The following is a 13,941-nucleotide window of genomic DNA, read 5'->3' as shown; positions in this document are numbered from 1 at the left end:
ACTGGGCCCTGGCCCTGACCCTGAAACAACCCTAACCCTGGGCCCTGGCCCAAATTGTAATGAGGTCTGTTGGGCAAAATTCCATATAAGCATAGTATAAATTAATAAAGCAAATCGTGATAAATTAGTACGATTGACTTTCTGGAGTTTCTGACAATAAAAGTAAGGAAAATGCAGAACACAAAGACAGAGAGTAAAAAGAGAAATTAGGAAAGCATTCTACATGTTTAATAGGAAGACACTGCCCGTGTTCGTGCAGCGGCAGTATGTCGTGACATGACATACTTTGGAGAGAAGTTAACAGATGAGGAAGTTGATAAAAATCATCAGAGAAGCAAAATACTGGTAGTGACACTCAAGGAAACCACAAAATTTCCATAACTTATGTCAGCAAAGTGGGAATATTGTACAGTGTGTGTTGAAGTTCCTATACAACATTGTTTATCTGCCGTTTGTTTGTTTGTAAGGAATGTATATACTAAAAATTCTTCTTGCTGTCAAAAGAATATGTGTGAATAAGTCATATTAACTTATTCTTCTGTTTTTCTTTTATCTTCCTGCCATCATCCCACAGCCTTACTTTGGAAATTTTTTCTTTAGAAAATTGAACAAGTGCCCCTTGTGGTGGCACATACCTCAAGGATGGGAGGCAGGGGTGGAAGGGTCACTTGAGGCCATTAGTTTGACACCAGCCTGGCCAACAAAGTGAGACCCCATGTCTGCAAAACATTTAAAGATTAGCCAAGTATCGTCATGGATACCTACAGTCCCAGCTACCTCAACTTACGGAGAAAGTTCAGGGCCTGGAGAGAAGGCTGGGAGGCAGGAGCTGGGTCTAAAGAGGCCATTGTAACGATGGAGCTGTGCCTGTGGAGGCTGTTGTGAGGCAGTAGGCTCATCTGCGGAGACTGCCGTGAGGTAGGGTATGGGCCTAAATAGGCCATTGTGAGTCATGAGCTTGGTCTGTAGAGGCTGACTGGAGAGAGTTCTGGGCCTGGCGAGGCTGCCGGGAGGTAGGAGCTGGGCCAGAAGATTTAAGCACATTTACGTTTATTAGGCACTTCATTTCCATTATTACACTGGAATATATAATAAAATAATTATAGAACTCACCATAATGTAGAATCAGTGGGCGTGTTAAGCTTGTTTTCCTGAAACTGGATGGTCCCACCTGAGCGTGATGGGAGAAAGTGACAGATCAATAGGTATTAGATTCTCATAAGAACAGCGCAACCTAGATCCCTCACATGCACGGTTCACAACAGGGTGCGTTCTCCTATGAGAATCTAATGCTGCTGCTCATCTGAGAAGGTGGAGCTCAGGCGGGAATGTGAGCAAAGGGGAGTGGCTGTAAATACAGACGAAGCTTCCCTCACTCCCTCACTCGACACCACTCACCTGCTGTGTGGCTCCTTACGGCTCCATGGCTCAGGGGTTGGGGACCCCTGCTCAAGTGCATCCAAAGCGACCCTTCCCACACCAGTCTTCATAGTAGTCAAGGGCAGCAACCACTTAGCCCCCAAGGCATGTGCCTCAGCTGGCATTTCATCACAATCAACAGTAAGTGGTAGCTTGAGTCACTGTGAGGTCACTTCCTGGAAATCACCCTAACCCTGGGCCCTGACCCTAAAACCCTAACCCTGGGCCATGACCCTAAAACCCTAACACTGGGTCCTGACCCTAAAACCCTAACCCTGGGCCCTGACCCTAAAACCCTAACCCTGGGCCCTGACCCTAAAACCCTAACCCTGGGCCCAGGCCCTGACCCTAAAACCCTAACCCTGGGCCATGACCCTAAAACCCTAACCCTGGGTCCTGACCCTAAAACCCTAACCCTGGGCTCTGACCCTAAAACCCTAACCCTGGGCCCTGACCCTAAAAACCTAACCCTGGGCCCAGGCCCTGACCCTAAAACCCTAACCCTGGGCCCTGTCTCTGACCCTAAAACCCTAACCCTTGGCCCTGGCACCGAGCCTAAAACCCTAACCGTGGGCCCTGGCCCTGAGCCTAAAACCCTAACCCTGGGCCCTGGCCCTGAGCCTAAAACCCTAACCCTGGGCCCTGGCCCTGACCCTAAAACCCTAACCCTGGGCCCTGGACCTGACCCTAAAACCCTAACCCTGGGCCCTGGCACTGATCCTAAAACCCTATCCCTGGGCCCTGGCCCTGAGCCTAAAACCCTAACCCTGGGCCCTGGCCCTGACTCTAAAACCCGAACCCTGGGCCCTGGCCCCGAACCTAAAACCCTAAACCTGGGCCCTAGCCCTGAGCCTAAAACCCTAACCCTGGGCCCTGGCCCTGACCCTAAAACCCTAACCCTGGGCCCTGGCCCTGAGCCTAAAACCCTAACCCTGGGCCCTGGCCCTGAGCCTAAAACCCTAACCCTGGGCCATGGCCCTGAGCCTAAAACCCTAACCCTGGGCCCTGACCCTAAAACAACCCTAACTTTGGGCCCTGGCCCTGACCCTAAAACACCCCTAGCCCTGGGCCCTGGCCCTGACCCTAAAACAACCCTAACACTGGGCCCTGGCCCTGACCCTGAAACAACCCTAACCCTGGGCCCTGGCCCAAATTGTAATGAGGTCTGTTGGGCAAAATTCCATATAAGCATAGTATAAATTAATAAAGCAAATCGTGATAAATTAGTACGATTGACTTTCTGGAGTTTCTGACAATAAAAGTAAGGAAAATGCAGAACACAAAGACAGAGAGTAAAAAGAGAAGTTAGGAAAGCATTCTACATGTTTAATAGGAAGACACTGCCCGTGTTCGTGCAGCGGCAGTATGTCGTGACATGACATACTTTGGAGAGAAGTTAACAGATGAGGAAGTTGATAAAAATCATCAGAGAAGCAAAATACTGCTAGCGACACTCAAGGAAACCACGAAATTTCCATAACTTATGTCAGCAAAGTGGGAATATTGTACAGTGTGTGTTGAAGTTCCTATACAACATTGTTTATCTGCCGTTTGTTTGTTTGTAAGGAATGTATATACTAAAAGTTCTTCTTGCTGTCAAAAGAATATGTGTGAATAAGTCATTTTAACTTATTCTTCTGTTTTTCTTTTATCTTCCTGCCATCATCCCACAGCCTTACTTTAGAAATTTTTTCTTTAGAAAATTGAACAAGTGCCCCTTGTGGTGGCACATACCTCGAGGATGGGAGGCAGGGGTGGAAGGGTCACTTGAGGCCATTAGTTTGACACCAGCCTGGCCAACAAAGTGAGACCCCATGTCTGCAAAACAATTTAAAGATTAGCCAAGTATCGTCATGTATACCTACAGTCCCAGCTACCTCAACTTACGGAGAAAGTTCAGGGCCTGGAGAGAAGGCTGGGAGGCAGGAGCTGGGTCTAAAGAGGCCATTGTAACGATGGAGCTGTGCCTGTGGAGGCTGTTGTGAGGCAGTAGGCTCATCTGTGGAGACTGCCGTGAGGTAGGGTATGGGCCTAAATAGGCCATTGTGAGTCATGAGCTTGGTCTGTAGAGGCTGACTGGAGAGAGTTCTGGGCCTGGCGAGGCTGCCGGGAGGTAGGAGCTGGGCCAGAAGATTTAAACACATTTACGTTTATTAGGCACTTCATTTCCATTATTACACTGGAATATATAATAAAATAATTATAGAACTCACCATAATGTAGAATCAGTGGGCGTGTTAAGCTTGTTTTCCTGAAACTGGATGGTCCCACCTGAGCGTGATGGGAGAAAGTGACAGATCAATAGGTATTAGATTCTCATAAGAACAGCGCAACCTAGATCCCTCACATGCACGGTTCACAACAGGGTGCGTTCTCCTATGAGAATCTAATGCTGCTGCTCATCTGAGAAGGTGGAGCTCAGGCGGGAATGTGAGCAAAGGGGAGTGGCTGTAAATACAGACGAAGCTTCCCTCACTCCCTCACTCGACACCACTCACCTGCTGTGTGGCTCCTTACGGCTCCATGGCTCAGGGGTTGGGGACCCCCGCTCAAGTGCATCCAAAGCGACCCTTCCCACACCAGTCTTCATAGTAGTCAAGGGCAGCAACCACTTAGCCCCCAAGGCATGTGCCTCAGCTGGCATTTCATCACAATCAACAGTAAGTGGTAGCTTGAGTCACTGTGAGGTCACTTCCTGGAAATCACCCTAACCCAGGGCCCTGACCCTAAAACCCTAACCCTGGGCCATGACCCTAAAACCCTAACCCTGGGTCCTGACCCTAAAACCCTAACCCTGGGCTCTGACCCTAAAACCCTAACCCTGGGCCCTGACCCTAAAAACCTAACCCTGGGCCCAGGCCCTGACCCTAAAACCCTAACCCTGGGCCGTGGCTCTGACCCTAAAACCCTAACCCTTGGCCCTGGCACCGAGCCTAAAACCCTAACCGTGGGCCCTGGCCCTGAGCCTAAAACCCTAACCCTGGGCCCTGGCCCTGACCCTAAAACCCTAACCCTGGGCCCTGGCCCTGACCCTAAAACCCTAACCCTGGGCCCTGGACCTGACCCTAAAACCCTAACCCTGGGCCCTGGCACTGATCCTAAAACCCTAACCCTGGGCCCTGGCCCTGAGCCTAAAACCCTAACCCTGGGCCCTGGCCCTGACTCTAAAACCCGAACCCTGGGCCCTGGCCCCGAACCTAAAACCCTAACCCTGGGCCCTGGCCCTGACCCTAAAACCCTAACCCTGGGCCCTGGCCCTGACCCTAAAACCCTAACCCTGGGCCCTGGCCCTGACCCTAAAACCCTAACCCTGGGCCCTGGCCCTGAGCCTAAAACCCTAACCCTGGGCCATGGCCCTGAGCCTAAAACCCTAACCCTGGGCCCTGACCCTAAAACAACCCTAACTTTGGGCCCTGGCCCTGACCCTAAAACACCCCTAGCCCTGGGCCCTGGCCCTGACCCTAAAACAACCCTAACACTGGGCCCTGGCCCTGACCCTGAAACAACCCTAACCCTGGGCCCTGGCCCAAATTGTAATGAGGTCTGTTGGGCAAAATTCCATATAAGCATAGTATAAATTAATAAAGCAAATCGTGATAAATTAGTACGATTGACTTTCTGGAGTTTCTGACAATAAAAGTAAGGAAAATGCAGAACACAAAGACAGAGAGTAAAAAGAGAAATTAGGAAAGCATTCTACATGTTTAATAGGAAGACACTGGCCGTGTTCGTGCAGCGGCAGTATGTCGTGACATGACATACTTTGGAGAGAAGTTAACAGATGAGGAAGTTGATAAAAATCATCAGAGAAGCAAAATACTGCTAGCGGCACTCAAGGAAACCACGAAATTTCCATAACTTATGTCAGCAAAGTGGGAATATTGTACAGTGTGTGTTGAAGTTCCTATACAACATTGTTTATCTGCCGTTTGTTTGTTTGTAAGGAATGTATATACTAAAAGTTCTTCTTGCTGTCAAAAGAATATGTGTGAATAAGTCATTTTAACTTATTCTTCTGTTTTTCTTTTATCTTCCTGCCATCATCCCACAGCCTTACTTTAGAAATTTTTTCTTTAGAAAATTGAACAAGTGCCCCTTGTGGTGGCACATACCTCGAGGATGGGAGGCAGGGGTGGAACGGTCACTTGAGGCCATTAGTTTGACACCAGCCTGGCCAACAAAGTGAGACCCCATGTCTGCAAAACAATTTAAAGATTAGCCAAGTATCGTCATGGATACCTACAGTCCCAGCTACCTCAACTTACGGAGAAAGTTCAGGGCCTGGAGAGAAGGCTGGGAGGCAGGAGCTGGGTCTAAAGAGGCCATTGGAACGATGGAGCTGTGCCTGTGGAGGCTGTTGTGAGGCAGTAGGCTCATCTGCGGAGACTGCCGTGAGGTAGGGTATGGGCCTCAATAGGCCATTGTGAGTCATGAGCTTCACCTGTAGAGGCTGACTGGAGAGAGTTCTGGGCCTGGCGAGGCTGCCGGGAGGTAGGAGCTGGGCCAGAAGATTTAAGCACATTTACGTTTATTAGGCACTTCATTTCCATTATTACACTGGAATATATAATAAAATAATTATAGAACTCACCATAATGTAGAATCAGTGGGCGTGTTAAGCTTGTTTTCCTGAAACTGGATGGTCCCACCTGAGCGTGATGGGAGAAAGTGACAGATCAATAGGTATTAGATTCTCATAAGAACAGCGCAACCTAGATCCCTCACATGCACGGTTCACAACAGGGTGCGTTCTCCTATGAGAATCTAATGCTGCTGCTCATCTGAGAAGGTGGAGCTCAGGCGGGAATGTGAGCAAAGGGGAGTGGCTGTAAATACAGACGAAGCTTCCCTCACTCCCTCACTCGACACCACTCACCTGCTGTGTGGCTCCTTACGGCTCCATGGCTCAGGGGTTGGGGACCCCTGCTCAAGTGCATCCAAAGCGACCCTTCCCACACCAGTCCTCATAGTAGTCAAGGGCAGCAACCACTTAGCCCCCAAGGCATGTGCCTCAGCTGGCATTTCATCACAATCAACAGTAAGTGGTAGCTTGACTCACTGTGAGGTCACTTCCTGGAAATCACCCTAACCCTGGGCCCTGACCCTAAAACCCTAACCCTGGGCCATGACCCTAAAACCCTAACCCTGGGTCCTGACCCTGAAACTCTAACCCTGGGCCCTGACCCTAAAAACCTAACCCTGGGCCCAGGCCCTGACCCTAAAACCCTAACCCTGGGCCCTGGCCCTGAACCTAAAACCCTAACCCTGGGCCCTGGCCCTGACCCTAAAACCCTAACCCTGGGCCCAGGCCCTGACCCTAAAACCCTAACCGTGGGCAGTGGCCCTAACCCTAAAACCCTAACCCTGGGCCCTGGACCTGACCCTAAAACCCTAACCCTGGGCCCTGGCACTGATCCTAAAACCCTAACCCTGGGCCCTGGCCCTGAGCCTAAAACCCTAACCCTGGGCCCTGGCCCTGACTCTAAAACCCGAACCCTGGGCCCTGGCCCCGAACCTAAAACCCTAACCCTGGGTCCTGGCCCTGACCCTAAAACCCTAACCCTGGCCCCTGGCCCTGACCCTAAAACCCTAACCCTGGGCCCTGGCCCTGACCCTAAAACCCTAACCCTGGGCCCTGGCCCTGAGCCTAAAACCCTAACCCTGGGCCATGGCCCTGAGCCTAAAACCCTAACCCTGGGCCCTGACCCTAAAACAACCCTAACTTTGGGCCCTGGCCCTGACCCTAAAACACCCCTAGCCCTGGGCCCTGGCCCTGACCCTAAAACAACCCTAACACTGGGCCCTGGCCCTGACCCTGAAACAACCCTAACCCTGGGCCCTGGCCCAAATTGTAATGAGGTCTGTTGGGCAAAATTCCATATAAGCATAGTATAAATTAATAAAGCAAATCGTGATAAATTAGTACGATTGACTTTCTGGAGTTTCTGACAATAAAAGTAAGGAAAATGCAGAACACAAAGACAGAGAGTAAAAAGAGAAATTAGGAAAGCATTCTACATGTTTAATAGGAAGACACTGGCCGTGTTCGTGCAGCGGCAGTATGTCGTGACATGACATACTTTGGAGAGAAGTTAACAGATGAGGAAGTTGATAAAAATCATCAGAGAAGCAAAATACTGCTAGCGACACTCAAGGAAACCACAAAATTTCCATAACTTATGTCAGCAAAGTGGGAATATTGTACAGTGTGTGTTGAAGTTCCTATACAACATTGTTTATCTGCCGTTTGTTTGTTTGTAAGGAATGTATATACTAAAAGTTCTTCTTGCTGTCAAAAGAATATGTGTGAATAAGTCATTTTAACTTATTCTTCTGTTTTTCTTTTATCTTCCTGCCATCATCCCACAGCCTTACTTTAGAAATTTTTTCTTTAGAAAATTGAACAAGTGCCCCTTGTGGTGGCACATACCTCGAGGATGGGAGGCAGGGGTGGAACGGTCACTTGAGGCCATTAGTTTGACACCAGCCTGGCCAACAAAGTGAGACCCCATGTCTGCAAAACAATTTAAAGATTAGCCAAGTATCGTCATGGATACCTACAGTCCCAGCTACCTCAACTTACGGAGAAAGTTCAGGGCCTGGAGAGAAGGCTGGGAGGCAGGAGCTGGGTCTAAAGAGGCCATTGGAACGATGGAGCTGTGCCTGTGGAGGCTGTTGTGAGGCAGTAGGCTCATCTGCGGAGACTGCCGTGAGGTAGGGTATGGGCCTCAATAGGCCATTGTGAGTCATGAGCTTCACCTGTAGAGGCTGACTGGAGAGAGTTCTGGGCCTGGCGAGGCTGCCGGGAGGTAGGAGCTGGGCCAGAAGATTTAAGCACATTTACGTTTATTAGGCACTTCATTTCCATTATTACACTGGAATATATAATAAAATAATTATAGAACTCACCATAATGTAGAATCAGTGGGCGTGTTAAGCTTGTTTTCCTGAAACTGGATGGTCCCACCTGAGCGTGATGGGAGAAAGTGACAGATCAATAGGTATTAGATTCTCATAAGAACAGCGCAACCTAGATCCCTCACATGCACGGTTCACAACAGGGTGCGTTCTCCTATGAGAATCTAATGCTGCTGCTCATCTGAGAAGGTGGAGCTCAGGCGGGAATGTGAGCAAAGGGGAGTGGCTGTAAATACAGACGAAGCTTCCCTCACTCCCTCACTCGACACCACTCACCTGCTGTGTGGCTCCTTACGGCTCCATGGCTCAGGGGTTGGGGACCCCTGCTCAAGTGCATCCAAAGCGACCCTTCCCACACCAGTCTTCATAGTAGTCAAGGGCAGCAACCACTTAGCCCCCAAGGCATATACCTCAGCTGGCATTTCATCACAATCAACAGTAAGTGGTAGCTTGAGTCACTGTGAGGTCACTTTCTGGAAATCACCCTAACCCTGGGCCCTGACCCTAAAACCCTAACCCTGGGCCATGACCCTAAAACCCTAACCCTGGGTCCTGACCCTAAAACCCTAACCCTGGGCCCTGACCCTAAAAACCTAACCCTGGGCCCTGACCTTAAAAACCTAACCCTGGGCCCAGGCCCTGACCCTAAAACCCTAACCCTGGGCCCTGGCCCTGAACCTAAAACCCTAACCCTGGGCCCTGGCCCTGACCCTAAAACCCTAACCCTGGGCCCAGGCCCTGACGCTACAACCCTAACCGTGGGCAGTGGCCCTAACCCTAAAACCCTAACCCTGGGCCCTGGACCTGACCCTAAAACCCTAACCCTGGGCCCTGGCACTGATCCTAAAACCCTAACCCTGGGCCCTGGCCCTAACCCTAAAACCCTAACCCTGGGCCCTGGCCCCGAACCTAAAACCCTAACCCTGGGCCCTGGCCCTGAGCCTAAAACCCTAACCCTGGGCCCTGGCCCTGACCCTAAAACCCTAACCCTGGGCCCTGGCCCTGACCCTAAAACCCTAACCCTGGGCCCTGGCCCTGAGCCTAAAACCCTAACCCTGGGCCCTGGCCCTGAGCCTAAAACCCTAACCCTGGGCCCTGACCCTAAAACAACCCTAACTTTGGGCCCTGGCCCTGACCCTAAAACACCCCTAGCCCTGGGCCCTGGCCCTGACCCTAAAACAACCCTAACACTGGGCCCTGGCCCTGACCCTGAAACAACCCTAACCCTGGGCCCTGGCCCAAATTGTAATGAGGTCTGTTGGGCAAAATTCCATATAAGCATAGTATAAATTAATAAAGCAAATCGTGATAAATTAGTACGATTGACTTTCTGGAGTTTCTGACAATAAAAGTAAGGAAAATGCAGAACACAAAGACAGAGAGTAAAAAGAGAAATTAGGAAAGCATTCTACATGTTTAATAGGAAGACACTGCCCGTGTTCGTGCAGCGGCAGTATGTCGTGACATGACATACTTTGGAGAGAAGTTAACAGATGAGGAAGTTGATAAAAATCATCAGAGAAGCAAAATACTGGTAGTGACACTCAAGGAAACCACGAAATTTCCATAACTTATGTCAGCAAAGTGGGAATATTGTACAGTGTGTGTTGAAGTTCCTATACAACATTGTTTATCTGCCGTTTGTTTGTTTGTAAGGAATGTATATACTAAAAATTCTTCTTGCTGTCAAAAGAATATGTGTGAATAAGTCATATTAACTTATTCTTCTGTTTTTCTTTTATCTTCCTGCCATCATCCCACAGCCTTACTTTGGAAATTTTTTCTTTAGAAAATTGAACAAGTGCCCCTTGTGGTGGCACATACCTCAAGGATGGGAGGCAGGGGTGGAAGGGTCACTTGAGGCCATTAGTTTGACACCAGCCTGGCCAACAAAGTGAGACCCCATGTCTGCAAAACATTTAAAGATTAGCCAAGTATCGTCATGGATACCTACAGTCCCAGCTACCTCAACTTACGGAGAAAGTTCAGGGCCTGGAGAGAAGGCTGGGAGGCAGGAGCTGGGTCTAAAGAGGCCATTGTAACGATGGAGCTGTGCCTGTGGAGGCTGTTGTGAGGCAGTAGGCTCATCTGCGGAGACTGCCGTGAGGTAGGGTATGGGCCTAAATAGGCCATTGTGAGTCATGAGCTTGGTCTGTAGAGGCTGACTGGAGAGAGTTCTGGGCCTGGCGAGGCTGCCGGGAGGTAGGAGCTGGGCCAGAAGATTTAAGCACATTTACGTTTATTAGGCACTTCATTTCCATTATTACACTGGAATATATAATAAAATAATTATAGAACTCACCATAATGTAGAATCAGTGGGCGTGTTAAGCTTGTTTTCCTGAAACTGGATGGTCCCACCTGAGCGTGATGGGAGAAAGTGACAGATCAATAGGTATTAGATTCTCATAAGAACAGCGCAACCTAGATCCCTCACATGCACGGTTCACAACAGGGTGCGTTCTCCTATGAGAATCTAATGCTGCTGCTCATCTGAGAAGGTGGAGCTCAGGCGGGAATGTGAGCAAAGGGGAGTGGCTGTAAATACAGACGAAGCTTCCCTCACTCCCTCACTCGACACCACTCACCTGCTGTGTGGCTCCTTACGGCTCCATGGCTCAGGGGTTGGGGACCCCTGCTCAAGTGCATCCAAAGCGACCCTTCCCACACCAGTCTTCATAGTAGTCAAGGGCAGCAACCACTTAGCCCCCAAGGCATGTGCCTCAGCTGGCATTTCATCACAATCAACAGTAAGTGGTAGCTTGAGTCACTGTGAGGTCACTTCCTGGAAATCACCCTAACCCTGGGCCCTGACCCTAAAACCCTAACCCTGGGCCATGACCCTAAAACCCTAACACTGGGTCCTGACCCTAAAACCCTAACCCTGGGCCCTGACCCTAAAACCCTAACCCTGGGCCCTGACCCTAAAACCCTAACCCTGGGCCCAGGCCCTGACCCTAAAACCCTAACCCTGGGCCATGACCCTAAAACCCTAACCCTGGGTCCTGACCCTAAAACCCTAACCCTGGGCTCTGACCCTAAAACCCTAACCCTGGGCCCTGACCCTAAAAACCTAACCCTGGGCCCAGGCCCTGACCCTAAAACCCTAACCCTGGGCCCTGTCTCTGACCCTAAAACCCTAACCCTTGGCCCTGGCACCGAGCCTAAAACCCTAACCGTGGGCCCTGGCCCTGAGCCTAAAACCCTAACCCTGGGCCCTGGCCCTGAGCCTAAAACCCTAACCCTGGGCCCTGGCCCTGACCCTAAAACCCTAACCCTGGGCCCTGGACCTGACCCTAAAACCCTAACCCTGGGCCCTGGCACTGATCCTAAAACCCTATCCCTGGGCCCTGGCCCTGAGCCTAAAACCCTAACCCTGGGCCCTGGCCCTGACTCTAAAACCCGAACCCTGGGCCCTGGCCCCGAACCTAAAACCCTAAACCTGGGCCCTAGCCCTGAGCCTAAAACCCTAACCCTGGGCCCTGGCCCTGACCCTAAAACCCTAACCCTGGGCCCTGGCCCTGAGCCTAAAACCCTAACCCTGGGCCCTGGCCCTGAGCCTAAAACCCTAACCCTGGGCCATGGCCCTGAGCCTAAAACCCTAACCCTGGGCCCTGACCCTAAAACAACCCTAACTTTGGGCCCTGGCCCTGACCCTAAAACACCCCTAGCCCTGGGCCCTGGCCCTGACCCTAAAACAACCCTAACACTGGGCCCTGGCCCTGACCCTGAAACAACCCTAACCCTGGGCCCTGGCCCAAATTGTAATGAGGTCTGTTGGGCAAAATTCCATATAAGCATAGTATAAATTAATAAAGCAAATCGTGATAAATTAGTACGATTGACTTTCTGGAGTTTCTGACAATAAAAGTAAGGAAAATGCAGAACACAAAGACAGAGAGTAAAAAGAGAAGTTAGGAAAGCATTCTACATGTTTAATAGGAAGACACTGCCCGTGTTCGTGCAGCGGCAGTATGTCGTGACATGACATACTTTGGAGAGAAGTTAACAGATGAGGAAGTTGATAAAAATCATCAGAGAAGCAAAATACTGCTAGCGACACTCAAGGAAACCACGAAATTTCCATAACTTATGTCAGCAAAGTGGGAATATTGTACAGTGTGTGTTGAAGTTCCTATACAACATTGTTTATCTGCCGTTTGTTTGTTTGTAAGGAATGTATATACTAAAAGTTCTTCTTGCTGTCAAAAGAATATGTGTGAATAAGTCATTTTAACTTATTCTTCTGTTTTTCTTTTATCTTCCTGCCATCATCCCACAGCCTTACTTTAGAAATTTTTTCTTTAGAAAATTGAACAAGTGCCCCTTGTGGTGGCACATACCTCGAGGATGGGAGGCAGGGGTGGAAGGGTCACTTGAGGCCATTAGTTTGACACCAGCCTGGCCAACAAAGTGAGACCCCATGTCTGCAAAACAATTTAAAGATTAGCCAAGTATCGTCATGTATACCTACAGTCCCAGCTACCTCAACTTACGGAGAAAGTTCAGGGCCTGGAGAGAAGGCTGGGAGGCAGGAGCTGGGTCTAAAGAGGCCATTGTAACGATGGAGCTGTGCCTGTGGAGGCTGTTGTGAGGCAGTAGGCTCATCTGTGGAGACTGCCGTGAGGTAGGGTATGGGCCTAAATAGGCCATTGTGAGTCATGAGCTTGGTCTGTAGAGGCTGACTGGAGAGAGTTCTGGGCCTGGCGAGGCTGCCGGGAGGTAGGAGCTGGGCCAGAAGATTTAAACACATTTACGTTTATTAGGCACTTCATTTCCATTATTACACTGGAATATATAATAAAATAATTATAGAACTCACCATAATGTAGAATCAGTGGGCGTGTTAAGCTTGTTTTCCTGAAACTGGATGGTCCCACCTGAGCGTGATGGGAGAAAGTGACAGATCAATAGGTATTAGATTCTCATAAGAACAGCGCAACCTAGATCCCTCACATGCACGGTTCACAACAGGGTGCGTTCTCCTATGAGAATCTAATGCTGCTGCTCATCTGAGAAGGTGGAGCTCAGGCGGGAATGTGAGCAAAGGGGAGTGGCTGTAAATACAGACGAAGCTTCCCTCACTCCCTCACTCGACACCACTCACCTGCTGTGTGGCTCCTTACGGCTCCATGGCTCAGGGGTTGGGGACCCCCGCTCAAGTGCATCCAAAGCGACCCTTCCCACACCAGTCTTCATAGTAGTCAAGGGCAGCAACCACTTAGCCCCCAAGGCATGTGCCTCAGCTGGCATTTCATCACAATCAACAGTAAGTGGTAGCTTGAGTCACTGTGAGGTCACTTCCTGGAAATCACCCTAACCCAGGGCCCTGACCCTAAAACCCTAACCCTGGGCCATGACCCTAAAACCCTAACCCTGGGTCCTGACCCTAAAACCCTAACCCTGGGCTCTGACCCTAAAACCCTAACCCTGGGCCCTGACCCTAAAAACCTAACCCTGGGCCCAGGCCCTGACCCTAAAACCCTAACCCTGGGCCGTGGCTCTGACCCTAAAACCCTAACCCTTGGCCCTGGCACCGAGCCTAAAACCCTAACCGTGGGCCCTGGCCCTAAGCCTAAAACCCTAACCCTGGGCCCTGGCCCTG

General features: G+C 50.1%; 2 protein-coding genes across 2 annotated transcripts; both read right to left on the bottom strand.

Annotated features, from left to right (window-relative positions):
- Positions 1 to 358: 358 nt before the first annotated feature.
- Positions 359 to 9,428, bottom strand: LOC134759135 (decreased expression in renal and prostate cancer protein-like). The gene is made up of 2 exons (XM_063709657.1): positions 3,633 to 9,428; positions 359 to 3,539 (listed from the first exon to the last, which is right to left on the bottom strand). The coding sequence occupies exon 2, from the start codon at positions 2,609 to 2,611 to the stop codon at positions 1,589 to 1,591; it is 1,023 nt and encodes a 340-aa protein (XP_063565727.1). The 5' UTR covers positions 2,612 to 3,539; positions 3,633 to 9,428; the 3' UTR covers positions 359 to 1,588.
- LOC134759134 (decreased expression in renal and prostate cancer protein-like) lies at positions 9,422 to 13,882 on the bottom strand. The gene is made up of 2 exons (XM_063709656.1): positions 13,159 to 13,882; positions 9,422 to 13,065 (listed from the first exon to the last, which is right to left on the bottom strand). The coding sequence occupies exon 2, from the start codon at positions 12,135 to 12,137 to the stop codon at positions 11,115 to 11,117; it is 1,023 nt and encodes a 340-aa protein (XP_063565726.1). The 5' UTR covers positions 12,138 to 13,065; positions 13,159 to 13,882; the 3' UTR covers positions 9,422 to 11,114.
- Positions 13,883 to 13,941: the final 59 nt, after the last annotated feature.

The sequence above is a fragment of the Gorilla gorilla genome, chromosome 7 (genome assembly GCF_029281585.2).
Source record: "Gorilla gorilla gorilla isolate KB3781 chromosome 7, NHGRI_mGorGor1-v2.1_pri, whole genome shotgun sequence".
Classification (NCBI taxonomy): domain Eukaryota; kingdom Metazoa; phylum Chordata; class Mammalia; order Primates; family Hominidae; genus Gorilla; species Gorilla gorilla.
This window is presented reverse-complemented; position numbering and strand designations above follow the sequence as displayed.